This window comes from Argiope bruennichi, chromosome 3, assembly GCF_947563725.1.
Source record: "Argiope bruennichi chromosome 3, qqArgBrue1.1, whole genome shotgun sequence".
NCBI classification, from domain to species: domain Eukaryota; kingdom Metazoa; phylum Arthropoda; class Arachnida; order Araneae; family Araneidae; genus Argiope; species Argiope bruennichi.
The window spans coordinates 26,388,866-26,416,834 of NC_079153.1; the positions used below are offsets into that span (position 1 = coordinate 26,388,866).

General features: G+C 31.2%; 1 protein-coding gene across 5 annotated transcripts; it reads left to right on the top strand.

Annotated features, from left to right (window-relative positions):
• Positions 1 to 1,030: 1,030 nt before the first annotated feature.
• On the top strand, positions 1,031 to 27,825 carry LOC129963159 (alpha-(1,3)-fucosyltransferase C-like). Of its 5 annotated transcripts, none has more exons than XM_056077278.1 (3): positions 8,532 to 8,727; positions 16,945 to 17,156; positions 19,353 to 27,825. In XM_056077278.1, the coding sequence occupies exon 3, from the start codon at positions 19,638 to 19,640 to the stop codon at positions 20,616 to 20,618; it is 981 nt and encodes a 326-aa protein (XP_055933253.1). In that variant the 5' UTR covers positions 8,532 to 8,727; positions 16,945 to 17,156; positions 19,353 to 19,637; the 3' UTR covers positions 20,619 to 27,825. The 5 variants fall into 5 exon arrangements, with proteins under 5 accessions (XP_055933254.1, XP_055933253.1, XP_055933250.1 ...); XM_056077277.1 differs by lacking the exon at positions 8,532 to 8,727 and adding an exon at positions 11,695 to 11,810; XM_056077279.1 differs by lacking the exons at positions 8,532 to 8,727; positions 16,945 to 17,156 and adding an exon at positions 1,031 to 1,131.
• The last annotated feature ends 144 nt before the right edge of the window (positions 27,826 to 27,969 follow it).

Here is a 27,969-nt window from a genome sequence, read left to right on the forward strand (position 1 = left end):
GAAAGCTTTAGATATTGCGTTACCTGCGTCGATCGCTTCTCTAAATGGCCAGAGGTATTCCCTTTGCTGGATATATCTGCTAAGACGATAGCAACAGCATTTACTCGGGATGAATAGTCAGATTTGGACCACCACTCAGATTAACAACGGACCAAGGTACGCAATTTGAGTCTGCACTTTTTCAAGCCTTAATTAAGTTCCTGGATACTTCTCGGCAGAGCACAACACCATATCATACAGCTGCGAATAGATAAGTTGAAAAATTCCACCTGAAAGTAAAAGCAGCCATCATGGAACATGGAAAAGTGCAATGGTCCTTAGCATTGCCGACAATCCTCTTGAGATTCAGAGCAACATGGAAGGAGGATCTGGAAGCGACAACTGCAGATATGTTATATAGTATTCCCATTCGACTTCCAGGAGAATTTTTAAGTCCACCAGTGGACAGTCCCGATCCATCTAACTTCTAGAGGAAACAGATAGGTAATGCAGCGACTATTACCTCTTAAACCGCAGCTCCATGGTCCGCACACAGTAAGCGGGGATCTTGGGTAGTGTACTCTCATGCATTCCTCCGGACGGATGCGTTCATGAAAAGCCCCCAACCTCCTTATGAGGGTCCATTCCGGGTTTTCCATATGAAAGAGAAAAGCTTCAAAATCGACAAACATGGGAAAGGACTTACAGTAAATATCGACCGTGTGAAACCTGCCTATGTTTTGCAAGATTGCGACAGTATTCGACATCCGGCGTCAAAGTCCTCGGCTCAGCAAAGTACGTCAGCAAAGATGCCAGAGAGGGTTACCCGACCAGAGACTGTCAACCGCTCCGGACGGCGTGTTCGGTTCAATCATTGGTACTCCTAAAATCTTGTTGTCGCTGGTGGGGGGCTCCTGTAGCGGCTCACTACTAGCGCGAAAAAAAAAAAAAAAAATGCCAACTTGACGAGAAGAAGATGAAGCCCGTTCCAGTGGAGATAAGGGGCAGAACACGGCTTTCGACCCTTGACTTGGTCTAGGGAAAGCGAGCGGTGAGCGACTTCCTGCATTCCGATAAATGAATCAAGAAGCCAGATAATAGTAAAAGAAGTTATTCAAAGATTATTTGGGATTCTAGTGACTTAAGCGATTAGTAAGTATTGAATAATAGTTTCATTGAAATTAATGAGTTAATTAAATGAGACGTCTCATGTGTACATTGCCCAGTATCGCAAAATGCTTACATCCGTCGTTGCTATTATATGTGTGTAACTCTTTCGAAATTTTTCAATTTATTATTTATCTACTTTGCTGCTATTTCAAAATGGAATCGAGAGGTCAAAGAATGGTAAAAGAATTTATTCAAAGATTACTTTGGATTCAAATGACTTAAGCATTTGGTAAGTATTGAATAATAATTGTACTGGAATCAATGAATTAATTAAAAGAGACGTCTCATGTATGGCTTGCGTAGGGCCATAAAATGTTTTACCTAGTTTCTGCCGCTGTGAATAAGCAGTTTTCTTGCTGTGTTTATGGGAAGACATCGGCCTAGTCTGTGTTGAAGTATATCCACTACTGAGCAGCCATAGCGCTCTCTAATTTGGTATCAAAATTCATAATAATTGATATTTGTGGTTTAATTTAAGTGTTTTTATTGAAATAAATGTTCTCATATGATGTAGAGATGAAAGATGGAGGAATCAAGCTTTACATTGGATGGGGGTTTACAATAATCCTAAACTGGAACTAACTTCCTCTAATAAAATCAATAATATACCACCAAGAATGTTCTTTTGCATAGTTCGGAATATACAGGGCTTTTATATCAACTAGACTTTACAGGAACAAGAGCTTCTAACAATTTGTTATATTGATTTTATTATTGAATCAAAAATTTCCTTACTTAAATTTTAAATTGGTCAAAAGTATTTTTTTTTTTTTTTTTTTTTTTTAGTAAAAGTTTGGAAACTAAATAATTATTGATTTCTAAGATCATTTAAACATGTTTATCTGTTCAAAATTTTTTGTAAGAATATGTGATTTATGTTGTTTCTCAATTATTTTATTAAGTTGGTCTTTTCCTTGGGCCACTAATGCTCAAATTTCTAGTTATATCTGGTTGTGTACCCTGGAGTCCAATGGGTCCGAAGGCAACTGAGGGGCATTAACATAGTCAAGAGCGTCGATCTTAGCCTATCATCTAACTTAGAGAATTAAGATCATATGCTTGGACAGAGCTGGCATTCTCTATATGAAGAGGCCCGGGTGTAAAAAACCATTTGGAGCCCTAATTTTTTTTTACAAATTATATATATATATATATATATATATATATATATATATATATATATATAATATGTGTGTGTGTGTGTACGCATATAATTCTTATTAGCAGAAGGCAGGTTTGAAGACATTGAAGAGACATTTTACATTTTTAAATTAATTTTAATATCCATTCCGGGAAAGCATAATTATTTATAATCAGAGACGCGGATCAGGCACGTCCGCCACAGCGCGAAACAAAAGCAAAAGTAAGTAAGGGGCGAAACAAATGATCATTAATCTTATATAACATGGGGTTTCCGGCCACGTGTCGATTGAATACTCGCGTTGACCTTGGATAAGGGCACCGAAGGGACCATTTTCACTTGACACGTGGATCTGATGGCGCATCATTTTTATACAGCTTCAGTTGAATTAATTAAACAGAAAGTGGAATTGAATAAGGAAATAAGAGAATGAAATTACTATGGGCTAAATTATATATATATATATATATATATATATATATATATATATATATATATATATATATATATATATATATATATATATATATATATATATATATATATATATATATATATATATATATATATATATTATATGCAGGTTTATTCAATGTGCGATTTTGTTCTTGCTATTAATTATTTCAGGAAAATTACAATTTTTTGCAATTTCTTTTTCGATGCTTAATATAGCAAGGGCATTTAAGAAGACAATTCTTTATTAATTTTAATTTGCTGAAAGAGCGCTCAGCATATATTATAGTAACTGTCAACGTAAAGAAAAGTTTTAATACAGTTAATACATTTAGAATTAAATCATTATAATTATTAATCATTATGTATTACAATATGAGTTCAGCTTTATTTGCATCACTTTTATTCAAAATCAAAGCCGTCGCAAAACAATTATTCGGATTAGATTTTCATCTACATCGTTACTATAAAACGTTACAAAATTTTTGGTACATTTTTCTAATTTATGTTTTTCTAAAGTTTTTATATCAGTGATTAATTTGAAATACTTTTAAATCTATCTTCTATCTGTACAATAACAGTATCAGTATAATAACAGAGTTAAAAAATGACATCTAAATTCCTCAACCAGATTTTCTAGTTTCATCTTCTGCTGTTTCAAAATATAATTTTTTTCTTTTTCGAATTCTTTTTTCAGAAAAATGCTCTGAAAGATTCAAATTATATGCTATCGCTTTTGCTTCGTCCAAAAATGAGTTAAATTTTGTTCTTAAGTTTTAGATTTCATTTTTAATCTTATTGACCAAATTAAAAGCCAAGTCGAGTACAACTGTTTTTACTTGAAAGAGTTTACCGATAGTATTGATTTTGGACAATATTGTAAACCATACTGTTAAACATAAAATAAGTGTCATTTCTTGTATTGAATCCAATAGACTTTTATCTTCAGATACCGCTGTATTATCGTTATTTGCATCCATAAATTCTTCTAGAGTAATAAGTTTATTTAAACTGTGTATACATTGCTTTAACCGTTATCTACTTTGACTTCCCAACGAATGTCGCATAATGATTTAAGAGTAATGCTTAAATTCTTTGTAGAATTTCCCAGTTATTTTGTAGATAAGAAAATAAGCAATATCCAAACAAAATTACAATACATACTGCTGGAAGCGGTGTTACAAATTAATAAATTAAAAGAGTGTCATAGACAAGGCACATAAGTTGCATGAGGGTTTAGAACAATTATTCTAGAGTCTTACACTTGGATACTTCCTTGGAATGAACATAATTAGATCTAACAAAATTAAACATTTTATAGTATGAATTATCAAAGTAATATATGCAATTTAATCTAGTAGTTGAGGTAAGTGATTGTATTTTATGTTTATAATATGTTGAACACTTGCACTAAATTGTAATATATCTGTAAAATTAATTTATTTCAAAATCCATCGATTGTTCCAGTTAAATTTCTTACCCACTTTTTTTAATTTGTCTATTACCATTCAGAACATTATTTTAGTTCTTGATCATGTTGGAGTTCCCTCAATCACGGGCCTCAGTGCATAGCATCCCCCGGATGGCTGGGCCTGTGCTTGGGCTAGATTATTTACATAAATTTTCGTGGCACCATAAAAATCTTTATCTTCGCTAGAAACTTTTTGGGTTAAAAAAAGTTAATAGCTGTTCATCATAATAAATAAATAAATAAAAAATAAAATAAATAAAAAAATCCTAAATATAACCCCCCCCCCATCAAAAAACAAAACATCAAGAAAAGAACCGTTCTTAATTGATAATAAACAATTACTCCAATTAGAATAATCCTGTCAATTTTTCTTAGTGTTTTAATGTATTTTAGGGCCGCGGTGGTCTGGTGGTAAGGTCTCGGCTTCGGAACCGGAGAGTTTCAGGTTCGAGACCTTGCACGTTAAACACACGTCTGTTGCACGTTAAATTCCTCCTGACCAAACGTCATCCCGCTGGTGTGGTGTGGATAAGGGGGTGCCAGCTCAGATGTCGTCCCCGTCATCTGACTGCGGTTCAAAATTACGAGGTCCGTCCTAAAATAGCTCTAGTGTTGCTTCAAACGGGACGTTAATATAACTAAACTTTAATACATTTTATTCATAGTATATCCTTAATACTCCTCTAGCACCTCATTTTTATATAATTGCTTCACTTTTCACTCATATTGTACATTACCATGCTCATTCATCGGTATTCTTGCATTTCAAGTTTATTCATTTTAGTTTTTACTTTCTCGTATTCGAAGCATAGAGATTTTGACGAATCTCCCCGTTTTAGAAGTTCCCGAGTTCGAGAACACATTTTTTAAAAAAAATGTCCCGTCTGTCTGTCTGTGACAAAGATAACTCAAAAAAGCTTTGAGCTAGATGGAAGAAATTTGGTATCCAGATTTAAAACCAAATTTGTAGATTTCTGTCAAATTTTGAGAAAAATCCATACAGAGGATGCCTGATTGTCTAATTGTTTGAATATAAGTTTACACGATAACTACAAAACGAAAAGATAGATAAAATTCGGTGCACAGATTTAACTTTTTTAGTATAGACGCCTACTAACGTTCAATCCAACAAAAGATTAATCATCTGTCGGTCAGTACTTTCAAAAATATGTAAACGCTATAACTCTAAAATGTAATGAGTGCAATATGAATTAAAGTTATTATTGAATTAAATATATCAAATTTGGTAAGTGTAGTTTTTAGGCCAAATATTTGTTTTTCAATCAGTTAGGAAGAAAGTGTCTGAAGCCTAAAGTCGATTTTTGGATACTTTTGATCGCATGCCACTCATTAATAGCCAAAAAACTCGCCAAGGATGACACTATAGATTCGATAAAAATTCCAATTTCACGCCAAAGGTTAATATTTCGTAACTATAGTATGCCAATGCCAAGCAAGGCGTTCACTAGAATAACAACTTTATTAGAGAGTATGCGAGAAAGTTTTGATGAAATCACTCCCGCTGGTTATCATTGTTGTCATTTTTACATGTGATAGTATTTTTGATATTTGTAAGTCTCTTCGCAACTGATTCAAGTGCAATTTTTTTTTCTTTTGAATAAAGTCCACTTAGTCTATATTAAACCGGAAAGGCGACACGCGGGTTCCAGAAGCGGAAGAGTGGTGTGCTATTAAGATGTTAAATAGATTTACATATCAGCTGCAGTTACAGACAACAGTCAAATAGATTCCGGGTGTACAGCTGTGCACTTAAAAGTCAGGGGAAGCAATTTGCTCAAAGTAGTGATGCAATACAAAGGGTTCACTACTTCCTGTACAGATAATAAATGCAGGAAGTTCCTACAGATAATAAGTATGTTATTTCATTACAAATTATTAAAACTCCAACTTTAACCATGTCATCATTTAAAAAAAAATCTTATTGATTTTAAGCTTATTTTTAATAAAAGAGTTTTCGCTAATTTTGTTAGTCGTTTTTGTTTCTATTTTGTGATTCTTAATAGACAGATGAAGCAATATTTTAATATTTGGAATAGTTAACTATTTTTGAAGACGGATGTTGGATTTTTTTTTCTAGCAGTCTTTTTATCCAGATGGTTCAGAAAAAGTTGGGAATCTATCATATGGATAGAGATTTCTCAATGCTAGATTTCGCCCAAAAATTGCTGGAAACAATGGCAGATTTCCGACTAGACAGACAAAGGATTGCAGGCAGGTCCATTAAAAAGTCATGAAACTACTTGCTAAATATATTTATAAAAAATTAAAATATAAGAATAATATAATCTGTTTGATTTGTCAGACTAGGTTTCTGATTTAATAATATTGGATATAAGCATGGATTGAAAAAAGGTACAATTTCATTAATTTATTAAAAAAATAATAATCTGAAATAAATAATAAACTTGTTTATTAAGTTGAAAAAGTGTAAAATGTGAAGCTAAACTGAACAAAAAGAGGGGCCTCATAATATGCACTGCCTGAGGCCATGAACTGTTTAAATTTGCCACTCAGTGAAAATCTACAACTTTGATGTAAAGACCACGTGCTAGATTCTATGCGTCTAGACTGCATAACTAAATTTTCCTGTTCATAGATATAAAAATATATCTATGAACCAGCGGGAATGGTTTCCCAAAGAGTTTCTCACATACTTACTAATAAATGTGTTACCTCCCACACCCCAACAAAATAAATATGAACCCTCGGTCAGGCAGAGAATACCTTGCATGGCACTATCTTTTCGTGCGTGTGTTCAATAATTACGAAATATTAACATTTGGTGCGGAGTTGGCTATTTTACTAAATCTACAATGTAAACTTTGATGTTTTTTTTTAGCCTTCGATGCAATTAATAGTATCCGAAAACCAAATTGGTGTTTTAGGTGTGTTTGTCTCTACCGATTGAAGCCAAAATTTGACACAAAACTCCAATTGTAGTTCAAAAATCATTAACCAAATTTGATATATTCAAGTCATTGCGTTTTTGAATTATCTCGTTTACATATCTCTGAAAGTACAGACCAACAGACTGTCAACCCCTGGTTGGATTTGGCTCAAACAACTTTGATATGTTTCAGTGCTATTGAGCCTAAATCTATGTACCGAATTTTATTCATCTAGCTCTTTTCATTTTCAATTATAGTGCTAATTTATAGACGAATTGTCGGATAGATAGACTTTTTCATAACGGAGTTTGCTCAAAGTTTGATAGAAATATACAAATTTTGTATAAGACATAAACCAAATTTCATCTGCCTAGCTCAAAACGTTTTTGAGTTATCTTTGTCACACGCATTTTCCAAAAATGTGTTTTACGAACTCAGAGATGTCTAAAAAAAAAGACTGAAATAATAAATACAGTAAAAATAATTGTAACACAGATGCGTTTACTCTGTAGATTTGCATCAAGTTAAGAACCATATACATCAAGGGGAGGACCTCCATTCCCTTACTCAAAATTTGATAGGCATCTTCACTAGATATATTAAATCTGTATACCAAATTTGATAGGCATCTTCACTAGAGATGTTGAATCTGTATACCAAATTTAATAGGCATCTTCACTAGAGATATTAAATCTGTATACCAAATTTTATCAAGCTCTTTTCGTTTTGTAGTAATCTTGTTAGCTTTTACTGGAACAACCGGAACAAATAATGTTCTTTTAATGGGGTTTTGTTCAAAATTTGATGGAAATCTACAAATTTGGTGTAGACCAAATTTCTGTCTTCTAGCTCAAAGCGTTTTCTAGTTATCTTTATCATAGACAGACAGAGGTAATGCTAAAAAAATGTATTTTTTGGACTCAAAAGAGGTTTAAAACGTGGAGATACGTGAAAAGCTCGTGTTCGAATTTTTGACGATCACATTACTTTATATATCGTATACGAGAAAACAAAAATGTGTTCCTTTGAATTCAAGAAGGTCTGAAACGTGAAGATAATCGGAATCATGAGATCAATTTTTTTTGTTGCAGTATTCTTTTTTTTTTATTTCTAATTAGGAAATACTAGTACTAATGATAAAATAACTAGCAGATTAGTACGATGAATGTAAGGAATTCAAATTGATAAATAAGAAATTTATCACAGCTATCTTTTAAGCCACTTTCAGCTGTTTAATGATTGATGACTCATTTATGCTTCCCAAATGACTGATGCATACAAATCCGACTCCCACGCAGCCTATAGAAGTGGGAGTCATGCCAAAAGTGCAGTGCTTGCCAACCTGATTCGAACATCTGCCAGGGGTCCTCCAGCGTAGAAGTTTTCACCTCTAGACATAACGCTTTTACCATGAGATAGATGATCGGCACTGCTTTGTGAGTTCTCTGCAAATATGAATCGCAAAATTTCTGCTTCCTACTCATGGTAATGTGACGTCAGAGGAAAAAGAAAACCGCTTTTTGCGGTCATGGACAACTTTCTCTTCGAATACGCGCGCGTGTCTTGTTTGTATACACCGCGGACAGACACCAGTGAAGTGACGAGTAAGTTTTGTTGCTGTCCCTTTCTATATTATTAAATACGCATCGAATACTTATTGATGCAGTTGTATTTCATAAATTAATTTCGATGTTTCATCAAGAGATTTAATTTTTACATTATCACTTGTAAAATTTGACTAAGGAATCATCGGGCTGAAAAACTCGATCTCGATATATTTTTTATAAATTATTGCAAAACATCCTTGAGACTGATAATGAATTTTTAAAATTATGTCTTGAATAAAAAAAAATAAAAGATTCAACAAGGGAAATCGATAAAATTTAGTGAGCGGAAGTTTGAAATGAGGCTGAAGAAAACATAACGAGATAGAATGGATGAAATTTTGATATAAATATTCACTGAAATTGTAGATTTATTTCAAATTGTAAGAGAAATACTTTTACGAGAAATATGTCTGTCCATCCTTGTACATGTGAGCATAATAATAATAATAATAACAATAAATCATTTCACCACCAAAATTATCGAACTTGCCAACTTTTCGACCCAATCCGTAGAAATATAAAATATCTATCGACCTGTTCACTTAAATGGATGTTTTCATACCTCAAAGGCGCAACAAACACGATAGATGAAATTTGGTAAATGAATTCATCATTATTGTTGTACCTCCATATTTTGGACTAAATTTATCAAAGTATGCGTATGGTTAAAGTATGTTCATTTGAATTATTATCAAAGTATGCGTATGTTTAAAGTATGTTCATTTGAATTATTATCAAAGTATGCGTATGTTTAAAGTATGTTCATTTGAATTATTACCAAAGTATGCGTATGTTTAAAGTATGTTCATTTGAATTATTATCAAAGTATGCGTATGTTTAAAGTATGTTCATTTGAATTATTACCAAAGTATGCGTATGGTTAAAGTATGTTCATTTGAATTATTATCAAAGTATGCGTATGTTTAAAGTATGTTCATTTGAATTATTATCAAAGTATGCGTATGTTTAAAGTATGTTCATTTGAATTATTATCAAAGTATGCGTATGTTTAAAGTAAGTTCATTTGAATTATTATCAAAGTATGCGTATGGTTAAAGTATGTTCATTTGAATTATTATCAAAGTATGCGTATGTTTAAAGTATGTTCATTTGAATTATTATGAAAGTATATTAATTTGAATGTGATAATTTAAAACTATAAGAAGTCAGAAAATAGATATTTGATATGTATCGAATTTCCATTTGATTTGTATGTATGAAATTTTTTGAGTCAATTACTCAAAGAAATGAGATAAAAATGGGTGCTCGATCATCTTCAGCATACAACGAAATGAAACACATGTGTCACGGTGTAAACGTATACGAGAGAGTCTAGAGGAGGGGGGGGGGGGTGCACTCATGTTGATTTTTCATAAGTCATATCCAATCCTTAGTTTAGTTCGTGTAGAAATATTTTAAGCTGTTCACATGCCTTTTCCCCCCACAAATTTTATAGTTTTTTTATGGGAAAATCATGAAACTTTTCTCATTGAGTTAAATAATTCACTAATATTCATTAAATTGCTACATTAAATTAAAGTTTTTAAAACATTATTGATATGATTCGTTTTTTTAAAAATTACTTTTCTAAATATGTGTCTAAAATTAACCGTATGTGGGAACCAGCTTTTTCACTACGACTTTCTTGGCTGTTAAATTTTTAATATGGAATGCATTTATTTAAAATTTCCAGTTTGTTATTCGGTAAGTATAAAAATTTAATAATATAATTAAAATTAATTATAATCTTTATTATACAATCATATAATCATAATAATAAAATCATTGTTATAAAATGTGTATCAAATTAAATAAAAATGTTAAAACTAGAAAAAAATTTACGGAAATAAAACTTTAACTAACTAACTAAAACTAACTAAATTTCTAATTAACTTACATTATAATTAGTTTTTAATGTTTGAAAAATTGCAGCGACCTCTCTTTTGATTTGCAGAATACATATCAAATATCCATCAAAATAAAACAAAACTAGATTTGTATAACTTGCCAATATGTTATACAAATCCAGAGTTTCTCGAGAACATGCGAACAATGTACAAAGAGAACCAATAATACAAATACTAAAACATATTTCACATAAAAGCAACAATTTGTAATTAAAAAATGTTTTTTAGAAATTATTGTTTAGAATTTTTGCTTGTCAATTTGTAACTGAAACTTTTTACATCTTGAGAATTAACATTATGAATATTCTATTTTGTGAATTAAAAAGGGGAAAAGTATTATTGAAAATTTAGGCTTAAACCGGTACTAACGCTTAAAAGGTTTATTTTAATAATAGTTTTTAAATAATTATATGCTGAAGATTTGTTTATATTTAAAAGTGAATTATATGGAGTTATATTGCTAAAAAGGAATTATATGGAGCATTTACAATTTTATAAAAAAGTTGTTATATTTTTTGTTATTTAAAATAATTAAAAAATAAAATTTGTAACTTTTAAAAAAGTAAAGAAATATTTTTAAAAACCGTTTTAACTTATTGCTATCATTTACATATTTTATAATAAATCGTATTTAATTATATTCCTTTTGATTCTTCTCACAAAAGAAAGTTTTCAATTGCACTGAATAGATTATATGCTATATTAAATCTAAAAAAGAAACAGAAAAAAAAAGCGAACAAAATGATATGGTTTTATTCTAAAACATTTTTTTTTTTTTGCTTCAATAAATTAAATTTCGTCTTCTTTACAATATGTAGAAAAATAATAAATCTATTTTTTTTTTCATTTTTCAATTATTCCATTAGTACATGATCTTTCTCCTAAAATAAGTTCAGAAACAAATACAATTAAGTGCGCCTTCAATTCACTAGCCCTTTTTAGCTCAGAAGACACTTGTGTTCTATACCTCGCCCTAATTACGCCACTGGTATTTCCTACAACTTCAAGGGAAATCTTACAAACTTTATGCAATTGTTTTTCTGCGGTTTTAAGAAGAAATCCAATCAACCTCTGGTTTCCACGATTTTCGTTCCATTTCATCGCATACAACATCATTGACTTCTTAAGCGAGACGGAAGTTATAAAAAGCTTTTTAGTGATTTCCAACGAAAAGTAAGAAGAAATTTGATTATATTTATTTAAAACTACGAAAAAAGTGTTTTTTATGTAAAATTTAGTACTCCAGAAATTGCGGGTTTTTAACACTTTTTAACATTTCAATGGTAAATTGTAAATTGCGTGAAGTGACATGTATAATAAAAAATAGATCCAAATGTACTACAAGACATATTGTTGAATCTGAAATTAGCTTATCGTTTCATATTTGATATTGAATTCTTCAACTATAAGGCAGGAATTTTCAAAATTTTAATTAAAATTTTCATATAATAATGGAAAATATTATTGGTCAAACATAATTTTTACACCACTACCAAATCGAAAGCAGCAAGAGTTATTTCCGCGAAACTTTCTAGCATATTCTCTAATACTTATACTGGTGTATTTTTCACCATACGCCATTGATGATTTAAAATTATAAAAGAACACATAAGAACGTGATCTTTGGTGTTGATCTTGGTGATACATTATTGAGATATGGTTCATACACAAGTGCCAGAAAGCAGAATGTGTATTTTGGACGCCATTTTTCAGATCGTAAAAGGCAAATGTTTGATATAGATTTACAATTGTAATTATAAAACCATAGACCAAATTTCATAGATTTCAGTGATTTGCATTTCAAGTTATCACATTTAAATGATTGTGAAAATACAGACCGACAGCATGTAAACCCTTTAACAGATTTCGTTCAAAATTTGATACTTACCAACACTATATATGGTAAATCTGAAAACCATAATTTATTCTCCTAACTTTCTTCGTTTTGTAATAGTTTTGCTAACATGTATTCAGATAGACGTCTCTCGACATATAGAATTCTGCTGAATACATTTCGTTCAAAATTTGATAGAAATCTACAGATTTGAATCAGAGATCAAGTACCAAATTTTATCTCTCTTCTGAAAACATTTTTGAATTTTTGTATTCAAAGACATAATTCCAAAAATATGTTTTTCGAACTCATAGCATTCTGAAATGTAGAAAATCACCAAAATCTTGAGATTTAATTTTTTAAGATAACAATAATTTTTTTCTTTGTATACTTAGTATATTAGAAAGTAGGAGGAAGTTTATGTAATTTTAATTTTATCGCCGTTCAATTTTTTTTCCTGATTTATGAATTTTAATAAATTTTTCAAAATATTTTAAAGTGGATTTTAAAGCAATATTTTTCATTGTTTTGGTTATTGAATTTATTTCATACGCTTAGCGGCAGAATAAAGTATTATTTTTTGAGTGCATGTTATTGATGCTACACTCATAATGAAAAAATATTCAGATGCGCTTAATCATCGTCACGAACATACGACTTTTACAGGAAACTGAAATTGAAGAAGTCATGTTGCTTAATTTCTAAAGAATCACGTTGTGTCACAAAGTGATCTTAGCTCGCTCTCCTGCCGTATATTTATGCATTTCTTATAATAATAAAAAAATTAAATACTTTCATTACTTAAAGTAAAGTGAAATCATTTAAATTGTATGAATTGCTTACATTAAGCTTTCATTAATTACAGCTAACATTAAGCTTTCATTAAGAACTGAACAATCAAAATTTAAAATTAAAATTTTTGACAGCCAAGTGAGAGATATTTAAATGTTAGACAGCAAAACTATAATTCTAAAATGTTTCAAAATAAAAATTTAATTTCATTCTTTCCGCCCTATTTTGATAAGGTATATTTCATTGAAGTTTTCACCCTAATGTTAGTAACATTCATATAATAACCAAAATATTAATAAGATTAATTTAGTTCATGTCTATCAACTTTTATTAATTACATCTTATCACAAAAATATTACTTTTATGATATTTATATTATATTCGGGTAATAATGGTAGAGCATACTGAGTGGTTAGTTATACATCAAAGTGGCGAATCTAATTGGTAATGCACCTGCATTTAGGAAACTTTTTTGTATATATATATATATATATATATATATATATATATATAGAGAGAGAGAGAGAGAGAGATTGAATAAAATTTGGTATCAATGAAAGGTTTATTTTTTAGTTTCAAAGTGACGTAACATTACTTTTTTTTTGTGCAGCAATATTTTTTTTAGTTATTCAGTAAAACGCATTAAATATTTAATTTTTTTAATTAAAAAATCATCCAATTAAGATTATAAAAATGTTTTTTGAATGAACACATACTATCCAAGAAGTTATTACAAATTAAATTTGTTAGTTTTTGGTTAGACAGCTTTCTGTGCAGATCGTTTTTAAAAAACGAATTTTTTAGAACGAATTTTAGTTCTTACAGGTACAGATCGTGTCACGCATTTTATTAATAGTATGTTAACATATAAATATAAAAATTTCGATACAGAGCAATGCGTATATTCTAACGCATGATATATTATCCCAAAGTTTCTCCCCTTGCATCATTTTTCTGCAAAAGGAAATATATTAACCACTTACTGATCAGATTATTTCCCTTTCTATCACAATTTAAGGAAATCCGATTGTTTACCTGGCTGCTTCTAATTATTTTTTAGATTAAAATCAGATCCCTACTCCAAAATATATGAATTCTTTAAAAATAATGATTTTATTTCCTAGGAAGAGTAGAATGGCTCTTTGCGTGGAAACATAGTTTTCATCATTATGTCATTAATATGTAAGGAGTTACTTCCATGTTTTTGCCCACTTATATGGATGTACGGACAAACATTTCGACACAAATAAAGAACCGGTTTGAAGAAACCATGTGATCGTAATCGTACATCCCTGACCTTATTAAGCGAAGCAGGGCTAAATAGAGCTGATTGAGAAAGGCTATATTTACATTTCTAATGGAATGTTAAGATATGTAATTTGGGAAAGAAATTATTTCACGACTGCGCTTGCGTGATCAGCGAATTCGGAAATTCGTTGTTCTGAGGTGATTGTCTTCTCTTATGCGTCGGAATAAACCTGAAAAGTAAATTAGTGAAAAATGTCCCGGATTTATCCCGGAACTCTTTTCAACATGCTGGAATGAATGCCTAATTAATTATAAATGAATAACTCATATTATTTAATATTAATATTAATAATCATAATAAATCGTATCATTTCCAGTGGAATGTAAGAAATATAATTTCGGAAAGGAATTATATCACGATGGCACATGCGTAATCAGGAAATTTTGAAACTTGGTGTTCTGAGGTGATTGTCTTCTCTTATAGGCCGGAATAAACCTGAATTTTTGGCTTTTGGTTCATTAGTGAAAAATGTCCCCGATTTATTCCGAAATTCTTTTCAACATGCTGGAATGAATGTCTAATTAATTATAAATGAATAACTCATATTATTTAATATTAATATTAATAATCATAATAATTCGGATCATTTCCAGTGGAATGTAAGAAATATATGTTTCACGAAATATATGTTGCACATGCGTAACCAGGAAATTCTGAAACTTGGTGTTCTGAGGGGATTGTCTTCTCCTATGGGCCGGAATAAACCTGAATTTTGGCTTTTGGTTCATTAGTGAAAAATTTCCCGGATTTATTCCGAAATTCTTTCCAACGTGTTGGAATGAATGCCTAATTAATTATAAATAAATAACTCATATTATTTAATATTAATAATCATAATAATTCGTATCATTTCCAATGGCATGTAAGAAATATAATTTCGGAAAGGACTTATTTCACGATTGCACATGCGTAATCAGGAAATTCTGAAACTTGGTATTCTGAGGTGATTGTCTTCTCCTATGGGCCGGATAAACCAGAATTTCTTTTGTTTGGTTGTTAGTGAAAATATCCCGGATTTATCCCGAAATGCTCTTCAATATGCTGGAATGTATGCCTAATTAATTATAAGTTAATAACTTAAATTAAAGAAGATAACCCATCTTGTGAGTAGTCACTGTTCTTGAACTCCGAGGTTCTCAACTATTGGAAATTATAACTGTAGAAGAAAAGAAGTGGCATTGGAAATACATTAATTTAATAAATCTCTAATGGTAATAATAAAAATGAATGTATCTGAATATATTGACTCCCTATAGGTCAAATTATTTGTCCTTGAACTACCAAACTTGGCACATATGTATTAGATGCTTGCATGTATTTTGGTCATTTTCTCACTTGAAAAAGGCATTTATTGAGAAAAATTGGTACAATATATATCAATCAAAATATTTTCCATAATTTTCCACAACTTTTTCCCATTTTCGTCCAATAATCTTTCAATTGATTGTCTATGAATTTTTTTGGTCCTCCAGGCCGTTTTTTTGTCATTGACATCGAAATCACCTCTCTTAAATTGTTGAAACCCAAACCGAATATTGGGATATGACGGAGCAGCATCACCATTAAGTTTCTAAAAGTGTCTGATGGGCTTCGGCAGCAGATTTCTTCAAAAATAAATAAATAAATAAAATAAAATAAAAAAGCAATGAATGTCGAAAATCAATTTGGAGCGTTCCATGATTGGGGTCTTTATACACTGAATAGCTCTACATGGAAAACTTTCAAAATGATAACAATAGAGTAATAATATATCGGTAAAACTCAAATCATTGTCTTTTATATAGATGTTTACCAATAGATGTCGCTGATTAAAATACATGCAAACATCAAATACGTTGAAGAGAAGGAATGTGCACTTCGGAGCTATTTTTTCTAAAAATTTTAGTTCAAATTGTAATAAATGAAAAACAAAGCGAAATATTGAAATTTTTGCACGAATAATTTTTTACAATATTAAAGAATGAAAGAGATTTTTATATTATTTTAAAATTCAACAAAATATCTTTTCTATGATACCATTGTTTCTATACATATACTCTTTTCTCCGAACAGAAAATAGAAATATTGTTTTTTTCTTAAATGGCAGAAAATTATTGAAATGTCGAAATTAAATTTTAACAGTTTTAAGTTAAAAAAATACCCTGTTTAAGTTTAAAAAAACTGTGATGTGCTTGATGTAGCAAGTATGTTTAAAAAAAAAGAAAACTTGTTGTAAAGCATATTCTTGCATATAGACCTGCCAAGGCAGATACTGGCAATCCGATATTTTTTGGATAAATGCTCAATAATAAACTTTTTTTTTCAAAATTTTAGATTTTTATATAGAAATGAATAAATATTTTTACGTTTCTTCTAAATAATTTTGACGGCAGTGGTGGCCTAGTGGCAAGGTCTCGGCTTCGGAACGGGAAGGCTTCAGGCTCGAGACCCGATTTCACCGAAGAGCCGTTGTGTGAGTGGGCCCGGTGCACGCTAAATCCGCCTGGGTCAAACGCCCTCCCACTGGCTCGGTGCGGAAGCTTGGAGAGGGGGATGCCAGCTCAGGGGTCGTCCTCGTCATCTGCCCGTGACTGCAAATTACGAGGTTCGTCCTAAAATAGCCCTAGTGTTGCTTTAAAACTGTTCATTAATATAAATAAACTAAACTAAGCATAAATAACTTCGGAATGTATAATTGTAAAAATCTTGTTTTAGCGCCTTTTTGAGCTTTCCAAAGGTGATAATGTTATTTCAGGTTAGCTTTTCACCTAATTCTAATAATTTTTTTAAAAAATATTTTAATTATATTTTATGGCCAGATTTTTCATTTTTCTAGTAACCGGATGCATATTCATGCTATTGTGAATATATTAAATATTTATTTGTTTGTACGTACGTTATCGCTGCCACAATTAAAGGCAAATTAAAAATAAAAATAAAATAGAAATACGCGAATTAAGCCTAAAAACTTTATGATGCTACGATATTTTGGACAGGAGATATGAATCTCCTTTATTTCTTTTTGGATGATGGCAATCTGTATTTCAGAATAGCAAATAAAAACACAGAGAATTTCCGTGTAGGAACTCTTAACTGAATCTTAGATCGTTTGCTTCTCTATCAGACGGAAGAAACGACACCCTCAGTGTCAATGACTTTTTAAACGAAGTTGTCCTAATTTTTCTTATTAGATATACTGTGCAAGTCGCAAACAAAAAAAGAAGAAAGTGTTTTCCACCCAGAAACTCACTTTCTTCATTTCATGATTTTTTTTTTTTTTTTGCTTATTGTTGAGAAGGAAATAAAACTCAAGAGCCTAGTTTATCTGAGGCCTTAAGGAACAAAGATGCTAAACAATTATTATCTTCAGTTTTTTTTATTTTAATGTTCTATTCTAGCCTTTAAAATGAATTGGATACGGTTAAAATATTAAATTCATGTTCTTTTAGCATATCGCTAGTAATTATAGTGATTTTTATTTTATAGTCGCCTTAGATGACCAGCCGATTCGTCGGAGATATTGGTTATCATTAATTTCAGCTAAATCATTTAAATATAACTTCATAACCATGATGCCGTGATATTACCAAACATTGAAGATTCGTTACTTACTCCACTCATTGTGTAATGAAGATTAATGGAAACTAATCACATATTGCCATTTTAATGTTGATGTGTATTCTACGAGCCTTTAAAATGAATGAGCCATGGTTAAAATATTAAATACATGTTCTTTTAGCATATCGCTAATGATTATAATGGCACTTATTTTATAGTCGTCTTAAATGAACAGCTAGTTCGCCGTGGATATTGGTTATCATTAATTTCAGTTAAATCATTTAGATATTACTTCATATCCAAGATACCGTAAAATTGTCAGACATTAGAGATGCATTACTTTGTCTTACATATGCTCCGCTAATTGTGTAAATGAAACTTTCTAATGGACTCACATAACATCATGACGTCATTGACAATAGAAATGTGTGGTTCCTTTATCTTATGCATTCCGCGATATCGAATTTTACTCGCATGTCTGATAAACAACATCGATTCTAAGCAAAATTTCTTACTTTCAACAATGGAAGAAAATCACGTGATCAGATAATTGATGAAATAATGAAAACTGAACTTCAGGGCAACAATGTAATATATTTTAGAAATTAGGCAAACAAAAATTGTTGATATTAGAAACAGTCAACGTTAGGGCTTGAAAATCACTTTTAGGCTCCTAATTTCTAAGAAACTGGAGTTATCGAAAAGTTTTAAATACAAAAGTTGATCGACTTAATGATGCACTAATTTGGCTAATTGGACTTATTTTTCTATCTTCAATATTAAGAAAGTTATACAAAAATGGAAATTTCTCCCCTCCACCATTTCCACACTCTTTGAGCTAGATGGTTCATTCACGAACCCGTTCGAGATTTTTACATTTCTAACAACATATTCCAAACCAGTTAAAATCCAAACATACAAAATTACTCTAGTTACCCTGTTCACAGAATAGCATAGGCAAAGCGTTATCCTCGCACGCACACACACACACGCAAATGCTCACACACACACACACATACACTCACACGCACACTCGCAAATGCTCACACACATGCACACGCGCGCGCGCACACACACACACACACACACACACACACACACACACACACACACACACACACACACAGAGAGAGAGAGAGAGAGAGAGAGAGAGAGAGAGAGAGATAATACGATTACATTTTATATTAAATATAATTGTTTTATACGAGTTTTAAAAATATTTTAACTTTTTCTTTTTTTCCAGGCTTCTGAAAATTGACACCTGCAGGAAATGAAGTACTAAAATTTGAACGAAAAGCCTGTCAAAATTTGCCTGTCATGACGAACCATATGATTGTCCACATTCGACGTCACCCTTGTTACTTTCTCGCTTTCTCAGTCATAATCACTGCTTTCTATTTCTTGATAACTCTTAACTACATTTTCGTTCGAACAGTGACATGTCTTCGAGGCTTACAAATTGGTACCTGCTATCCAGAGAGCAATTCGTATTCCGAAAAATGGTCAACCAATTCTAGTCAATCAAGTAATGAAAGTAATGTCATCAAATAATACGAAACTCGTCCTTCTTTGGAGTCCTTTATTCTCTGGACTCGATTTTTTGCAGACAGGAAAAAGAGCTTTTGACCATCCATCCTGCAAGGAGAAAAGATGCGAGATTACAACAGCAAGAAATCGTCTTATGGAAAGCGATGCAGTTCTATTTCATTTGAGAACACTGTCCATGACAGACATTCCAAACAGTCGAGATGCCCGCCAAAAGTGGATTTTCTTTTCTCTTGAGGCGCCGCCGTATTCTCAATTCCATGGATTGGCCTTCATGCGCAACATGTTTAACTGGACAATGACCTACAGAAAAGATTCCGACATTGCCATACCTTATGGAAAAGCTGTTCGAACCAATGCCAGTTCTTTTGATACAAATAATGTGTATTCTTTGTGGAGATCAAAATCCAAAATGGCAGTTTGGATGGTTAGTCATTGTGATACAGATAGCAGAAGAGAAGATTACGTTAAAGAATTGACCAAACATATGGATGTCGCGACCTACAGCGAATGTGGGGTTGCAGTGTGTCCTTTAAACAAAACAAATGAATGTCTGAAAAAATTTTCAAAGCAGTTTTTCTTCTACTTAGCATTTGAAAATGCTATTTGTGATGATTATGTTACAGAAAAATTTTACAGGACTCTAAATCATGGCATGATTCCTGTAGTGTTTGGTGGTGGAGACTATGCCAGTATTGCTCCAACCGATTCTTACATTGATGCAATGAAATTTTCTTCACCAAAAGAATTAGCAGATTATTTGTATAAAGTAGCGTCTAACTTTTCTTTGTTTTCAAAATATTACAAGTGGAAAACTGAGGGATATGAAATCAAAGACCTTCCGAATCCCTGTGTTTTGTGCGAGAAATTGCATTCAAAATCTTTTCTCCTTCATAGTGTATATGATGATATGCAAAAGTGGTGGATTAAGCAATCTTACTGTCGCAAATGGCCTAGTAGTTGACATATACTTGCTTTTGAATGTTTTCCAAACTAATTAATTTTAATTGACAGATAATTAGTTTCCATTGTCCAGTAGTGAAAACTACTTTAACCCGATATAGAATTAGGTTATTTGAAGATATGTACTTATTATTCTAGGGGAAATGTGTACAAATAATTTCGTAACACTTCACAAAAAAATTGACGATGTCTTTTTCGGGACCTTCAGTGAACTTCAGCGCTGTAATACAAATGTCCGCTCTCTATATCATTGTGATCTCAGAGCACGACAATCCGTTTTTTTTTTGTTGCCAGAAAATGTTAGAACAAAGAACAATGAAACTTGGAGATAATTTTGGAGCATTTATCTAAATTCATCGTTTTATCACGATGTTAACTTGTTACATTCCGATTTGTCCGAATTATACCTCATCAAGATTGCTCATTAGAATAGTTTTAATTATACCTCATCATAATGTAAATAATTTAATTTTCACTTGAATGTCGGAGGAAATTTCCTCATTTTCTTATCTGGGTATTGCATAAAAGTAAGTACCAATTATGATAATGTACAAAAATTTTGAATCAAAATAATTATACACTCTCAGGAATTTACTTCTAGAAATGTTTATGCTTTTATATGAACTCTGAACTTAATTAGCTGCTTTTGTGTAGTAAATAGTTTCTAGTCAAATGTTGTGTATATAGTACTGTTGACAATTTATGCTTATAATGCTTGAGATACCAATTTTTTGTTAACCCATTCATTCCCAAGTATGGCTGAAAAATATTTATTGGTAATATTATATTCGAAAATACTTGTGATTCATGTATCGAAAAATTGGAACGTGTTTTTTTAAATCTGTGATTTTATATAAAAATACTAACTACCTCTTTTTTGAAAAATTTATTTCAGTGCAAAAATAGCATTTTTTACTACATTGGAAAAAACTCAATCTTCATGAATTATGGGTGGATCTGCGGAGAAATTTTTTTATATAAGATTCATCCTTGGTTAATCTGTGTGATGTTATCAATTATTACCGTTCCAAATGTATCATACAAATTACCACGATATAACTTTTTTTTATAGGATTTTCTTGAAAGCGTTAAGAATCGCTGTTTGAGGAAGTCTAAGTTCATAGATAAGTTCACAAGAAGTCACTCTCTCACATTTCATGACGTATATCAACATAGTGGTCGAACTGTATGTTATCTGTGATGTTAATTAGATTCGAATCAGGAATGTCTTGTATATCAGGATCTTCTTTGAGATTACTTCCTTGTCGTTGTTTTCGATAATACTTTCTCAATCCGTTTCTAAACAGCATACCTTGCGAATAGATGCATTCATATCTAATGATTTAAGTTTGATTTTTGCTCATTTTGCTGTTCCATCAATAGTATTCTTTCTAAAGGCTAATTCTTTTCTGGTTGTGCTTCCAAACATTAAAAATTGCTGTTTGCGGAAGTCTAGGTTTATATAGATCAGAAGAAGTCATTCTTTCAATCTAAATGATATATATCAATATAGTGGTCGAACACTTAGTTATCTGTGATGTTAATTGGATTCGATTCAGGAATGTCATGTATATTAGAACTTTCTTTGAGATTACTGGATTATTGGAGTTTTTTCCTTACTGGTGACGATGATTTCTCCATCTTTTTCTAAAAGATATACCTTGTGAATGGATTTACATATCTCCTGATTTAAATTTGATCTTTGCTCATCTTACTATTCCATCGATATTATACTTTACAAAGGCTAATTTATTCTCTTCTGGTTGTCATTCTGTTGAAGTCCTGTTGTAGAATTATAAGTTTTGTTTTTAGCTGTCACTGTTTGAGTAAGTAAATCAAATATTTAATGCTACATAAGATACGGCACATGACAACAAAACGGGCAGTTTTAATAATTTTCTGTAAAAAATGTATGACATGATTTCTTTTTAAATTTAAAGTGATATCACTTCGTTCAAACTCTTGACATTGTTTTGTTGGACAGAATGCAAACACATTCATTGTATGCCATTTCATTGCCACATTCATTGTATGCCATTTCATTGCCACATTCATTGTATGCCATTTCATTGCCACATTCATTGCATGAAATTTCATTGCCACATTCATTGTATGCCATTTCATTGCCACATTCATTGTATGCCATTTCATTGCCACATTCATTGTATGCCATTAAATTGGAATATTATTGTATAATATATAACTAATACCAAAGGTTTCACCATTCGAATATTGGACCAATTCGTTTGCTCAAGTCGATGATTTCTTATTATAAATTGCTGCCTTCATGTCAATTTTTCTTTCTTTTTCTTTTCTGATAGAAAGAAAGCAGTATTTTCGTAACAAAATCACAGCTAAATATTGGATAATAACTTCTGTGTATATACAAGGTTAGCATAAATAAATGATCGAATTTTAAAAGTTCACATTTTCAAAGTTATACATATTATAAAAAGTGATATATGAAAAAAAAGGAAAACATCCGTAATTTTATCTTTAACATCGCTTAATAGGTGATGATTTTATGGACAATGTTGGGAATATGGTTATTTCTAAATTACGTGAAGAGGACAGTACAAATTTTATCTTCCATTAATATATAGCACCATCCTATTAAGTTTTGGATGTTTCTAATGTATTTATATGAAAAGTTTCCACAATACTGGACTGGACGTTCAAGTAACTCTTATTTAGCGTTTATCATATGTTCACCAAAATCATGGATCTTATTTAATGTGATTTCTTTTTGGTGTTACACCGAAGATCTTGCTTGTAAGCCTTTATTGCAGAAAACAGTGAAATGGACTTTACACATCGGTGCAGCATATCGCACTGTTGACAGTATAAAACTTTAAAATGTGTGAGCTAACATGTGTGAGCTAACTTGACTATAGATTAGATATTTGTTGCTTTACGAACGGTTCACACAGTGAACATTCAAAACTAAAAGATAAGAAAAAGAGCTTTTGTCGTTATTGTCCTGATTATATTATGTGCGTATAATATGTGTTAATGAGTCATTATTTCCCTGATTATATTATGTGCGAAAACATAAAATTTTAATATCTGATCAGCTTTTTATGTCCAACCTGTATAATAATCAGTGAATTTGATGTGTATATATAACAAGCAAAATTGTATTATAGCCGTGTTTGATTCTTTTTACACATTTTTATTTAACTTGATTTGTTTTAAATATGTATAGATGGAATTTTGTGATAGTCCCATGGATTTTGATAGACTTATTGGTATACGAACCACTAGCGATACATTATTTTATTTTTTGTGCTCTAAGTTTTGTACAAAAGGTTAAAATAAATGTTCAAAATGAATGTGAAATTGCGATCTTTTCAAAAATTATGTTTTATATCTATTATTGTGATATATATTTTTACTTTTTGGTTCTTCGGCCCTTTAAATAGCTGTCTACATCACTATCCGCATTGTCTGTATGCTACCATATAGTGCTGGTTATTATATAATTCCATTACAAAAAAAATGTTTTTTTTTAATATATATATATATACAGGGTGCGGCAGAAAAACCCGGAAAACAAATTTTAATGTAACTTAATTAAATATTAATAAATTATCATAACATAACAAATAATAATAAGAGTAGACTTTTACTGATAAATAAATTTAATTGATTTCAAAGTGGTCGGCTTTTGCAGTGATGCAGAGGCGCAAAGGCTTATTAAAATTTTCAGCAATTGGTCACAAATCTTCTTTCTTTAATCTATCCCATTCCAGCAGAAAACATTGCTTTAGAGAGTCCAAACTTTTATGCCGTTTAATGCAAGTTTTAGAATCCAAAATTGACCATACACTTTAATCATGGGATTGAGATTCGGCGAATATGTGCCTATTTTACTGATGATATCACGTCCAGAAAATGTTCCTTCCACCACTCTTCTGTCTTTTTAGCCTTGTGAGCTGATGCAAAGTCTTGTTGAAACTCCTACTTTACAGTGCCGAAGTGCGTTTTGGCCTATGGAAATATTACAGCTTCTAGAATGTGCCACTGAACGCTTTTTGAATTATTTTAGCTCCCTCCTCCACAAAATGCAGAGATGTTTTGCAGCTTTCGCAAATTCCGCCTCAGACCATGACCGACTTTGGATTTTTTCCGATGTTCACCAATTGCTGAAGTGCTTGGTGCCTCTACAGGCCAGATCCTATAGTTCTAGAAGTGACGAACTTTTGAGCGGTAAAGAGCTTCTTATTAATGAAAAGGAGTCTCTCTCAGTTCTGATATGCGGCCCGTTCCAAAAGTTTTCGGTCTACGGTGGTCTGGTGGTAAGGTCTAGGCTTCGGAACCGGAGGGTTTCAGGTTCGATACCCGATTCCACCGAAGAACCGTCATGTAAGGGGGTCTGTTGCATGTTAAATCCGTCCTGACCAAACGTCCTCCCGCTGGTGTGGTGTGGTGAGGGGAGTGCCAGCTCAGGTGTCGTCCTCGTCATCTGACCGTGGTTCAAAAGGACGAGGTCCGTCCCAAAATAGCCCTAGTGTTGCTTCAAACGGGACGTTAATATAACTAAACTAAACCAAAAGTTTTCGGCATCTTTGATGCCGCACGAGTTTTTTGCTTCAGTGGGAAGCTGAACTTTCTTGATCTTGTAAAGCTTAAATCGAAGCTCTGATTTTGTTACTCGTTGCTCTGATAGGTCCCTTATTTTCAGTTCACGAGCGATCTTTCTCATGGAAACCTTCGAATTTCATTGAACTCGCTTTTTGATAATCCACGATTACTGAAAGTGTTCACCATATGTTTTAGTTCACTTCCTGAACTTTGACAATCATTGCCAAGTTCTTCGAAATGATAGATTGCATCAGAAACTGTTTGCCGAGGAGCATTAAGCAAACGAACGACTTCATACTGTTCGTTTTCCAACTTTAAAATAGCATATCGTTTACTTGGCATTGTAAAAAGGCTAGAAATCAGTATATAAACTAAAAGATTCGTTGTAAAATATGTTATAATTGAAGTGGTAGACAAAACAATATTATAGAAAATTGAAAAGAAATTAATTAATTTCTATTTTATGATGTAATAACTTTGTCCGAGTTTTTTGTGCCGCACCCTGTATAAAATATTTCGAGTGACAAAATTCCGATGTTTGAATTAAAAAATAACTCATGCAATTCTTAAAAAAATATTAATGTCAGCAAATTCCCAACGAAGTAACAAAATTTTTAATGCCTTTCAACACTTTGCATCTTTTGAAAATGCTATTTTTAGCACGGTTTTCAGCACATGGTTGAACTAGGGATTGCAATATCGGGATATCGAATACCTGTATTTTGAGCCATTTGTACAGTTTTGTAATAACTGTATTCACAAGTTTAAATACCGTTTTTTTGGTATTTACTAGAAATGTTTTAAATTGTCTGCATTATATGTCCAAGGATCACCAACATAGCAAAATAGTATAAGTTTTTGTTTTTATGTCTCCCTAACGGTCGAAATTAATTAGAAGAACTGTGAATACAAAGTTGCACCATACAATCAAGAGAGGAGATCAAGTACTGTATGACAACGGACTGTAAAACCTTGCGCGCTTTTGCGCATGCGTTAGGATGGGTTTAATTCGACAAAATAGGGGTGAGAAGAAAGATGAAAGGAGGAGATGCTTACATTTAACAATCAAGACTCTCAGTTTTATAAGACGCAAACATTACAGATAATTAGTAATACAGAGGGAAAAAGGTACTAATGCACAGTAAAATATTTCAGAGCAATTTTTATTTAATATAAGGGACATAAACATTAAATTATGAAGAATAAATAAAATTGTCTTATGGTATTTACATAATTATAATGATTTTAAAAATTTAAAGGAAAAAGAAGAAAAGAGACTCACCAATTCAAATCTGATCAAGTTTATAGTAAATTTTCTTAAAATGTTTTACCCACAAACCTATCCACATTCAAAAGAATTCGGTACATTTATCGAAGATTATGATGACACTAATGTCGATTGTGAAAAGGAATTGCCTCTTGAACAAAACTTAGAATTAGCGAAAAATAAAAATAAAAATAAAATAAAAACTTTCAACAAACCAAAATACAATACAGAAATCTGATATATCCCAAACCATCCGACGAAAAATCGATTTATTTGAAGATGAGGGATTTAGAGGTAAATACTTGGAAAAGTATATCGCGCATTGCTAACAGTACAACCAACTAGCGTAGATGCCGAAAGAGCGTTTTCGACAGCTGGTCATTTTTGTACAAAATTACGTTCCATACTTTATGACAGTATAATTGATTCATTATGTTTTTTAACATCACATTTCAAAAATTTGTAATAGTACCACAGACTGAATAGTGATATTTATACTTTTTTGTGGTTTAAATAAATAAGAGGTTCCTTTACTTTTTTGTGATTCTTTATATACTGTTATAATTTATAAATTACAAATTATTTTTTGTGACATTTACCCTCTCTAATAAAACTGGCAAATAAAAAAAGAAAAAAGAAGCACCTGCGTTCTTTCTTTTTCTAAAATTTCTACTACGGTATTAAAACCGGTATCTCGGTATTAAGATCTAAAAAATACCGAATACCGGTATTGAATTTTTCATCCGATATTGCAATCCCTAGGTTGAACCTGATTTATGTTTGAAACAACGCTAATTCTCATCAATATTCAGTTATAATTATTTAATATTGTATATATTATCATTTATTTAATAAAATAAATTTTGTATTTGTATTGCACTTTAAAAGTTTTATTTGCGAATCTGAATAATGTATATTTAAAATGTTTGAACATAAATAAACTATTTAGAATGGTATGATATTTAATTAGAAGATGTTTTGATGATGATATAAATATTTTTGATACTAAAAATAAGTACTAAAAATTTTAAAGTGTTTGAGAAATGTTTATGTGAAATGTTTAGTATATATGTGCAAAATGTATTATTTTAATATTTTCGGAATTGACATAATAGCTAAATGATTCATTCCCACTAGATTTTGATTTCATATGGCGTGAGAAAACGGAAAAAAAATTTTGAGAAGAAAAATTAATCTCAAGTTGCCATAATATTAGAAAAAAGAATTAGAAAAAAAGGTGAAATATACAAAATAATTCAACTATAATCATCTACTTTCTTGGCACAATGATAATAATGTGGTTAAAAAAACACATTATTATCATTTTTAAGTTTCCTTCTGAACCTTTGCCAATGATACAGCATATTTATTAATAATCTTTTTTTGTAAACTTTTTCATAGTATTTGTTAAAATGTTTTGTGCATTGAAATTGCTAATTTAATAAACATTTTTTGTGATTCTTTACTTTCTGTTATGATGATAACACTTTGCATTAATGCG

Coding starts and splice junctions, on each gene's coding strand:
- LOC129963159 (XM_056077279.1), top strand. CDS start 19,638: ATGAAAGTAATGTCATCAAATAATACGAAACTCGTCCTTCTTTGGAGT.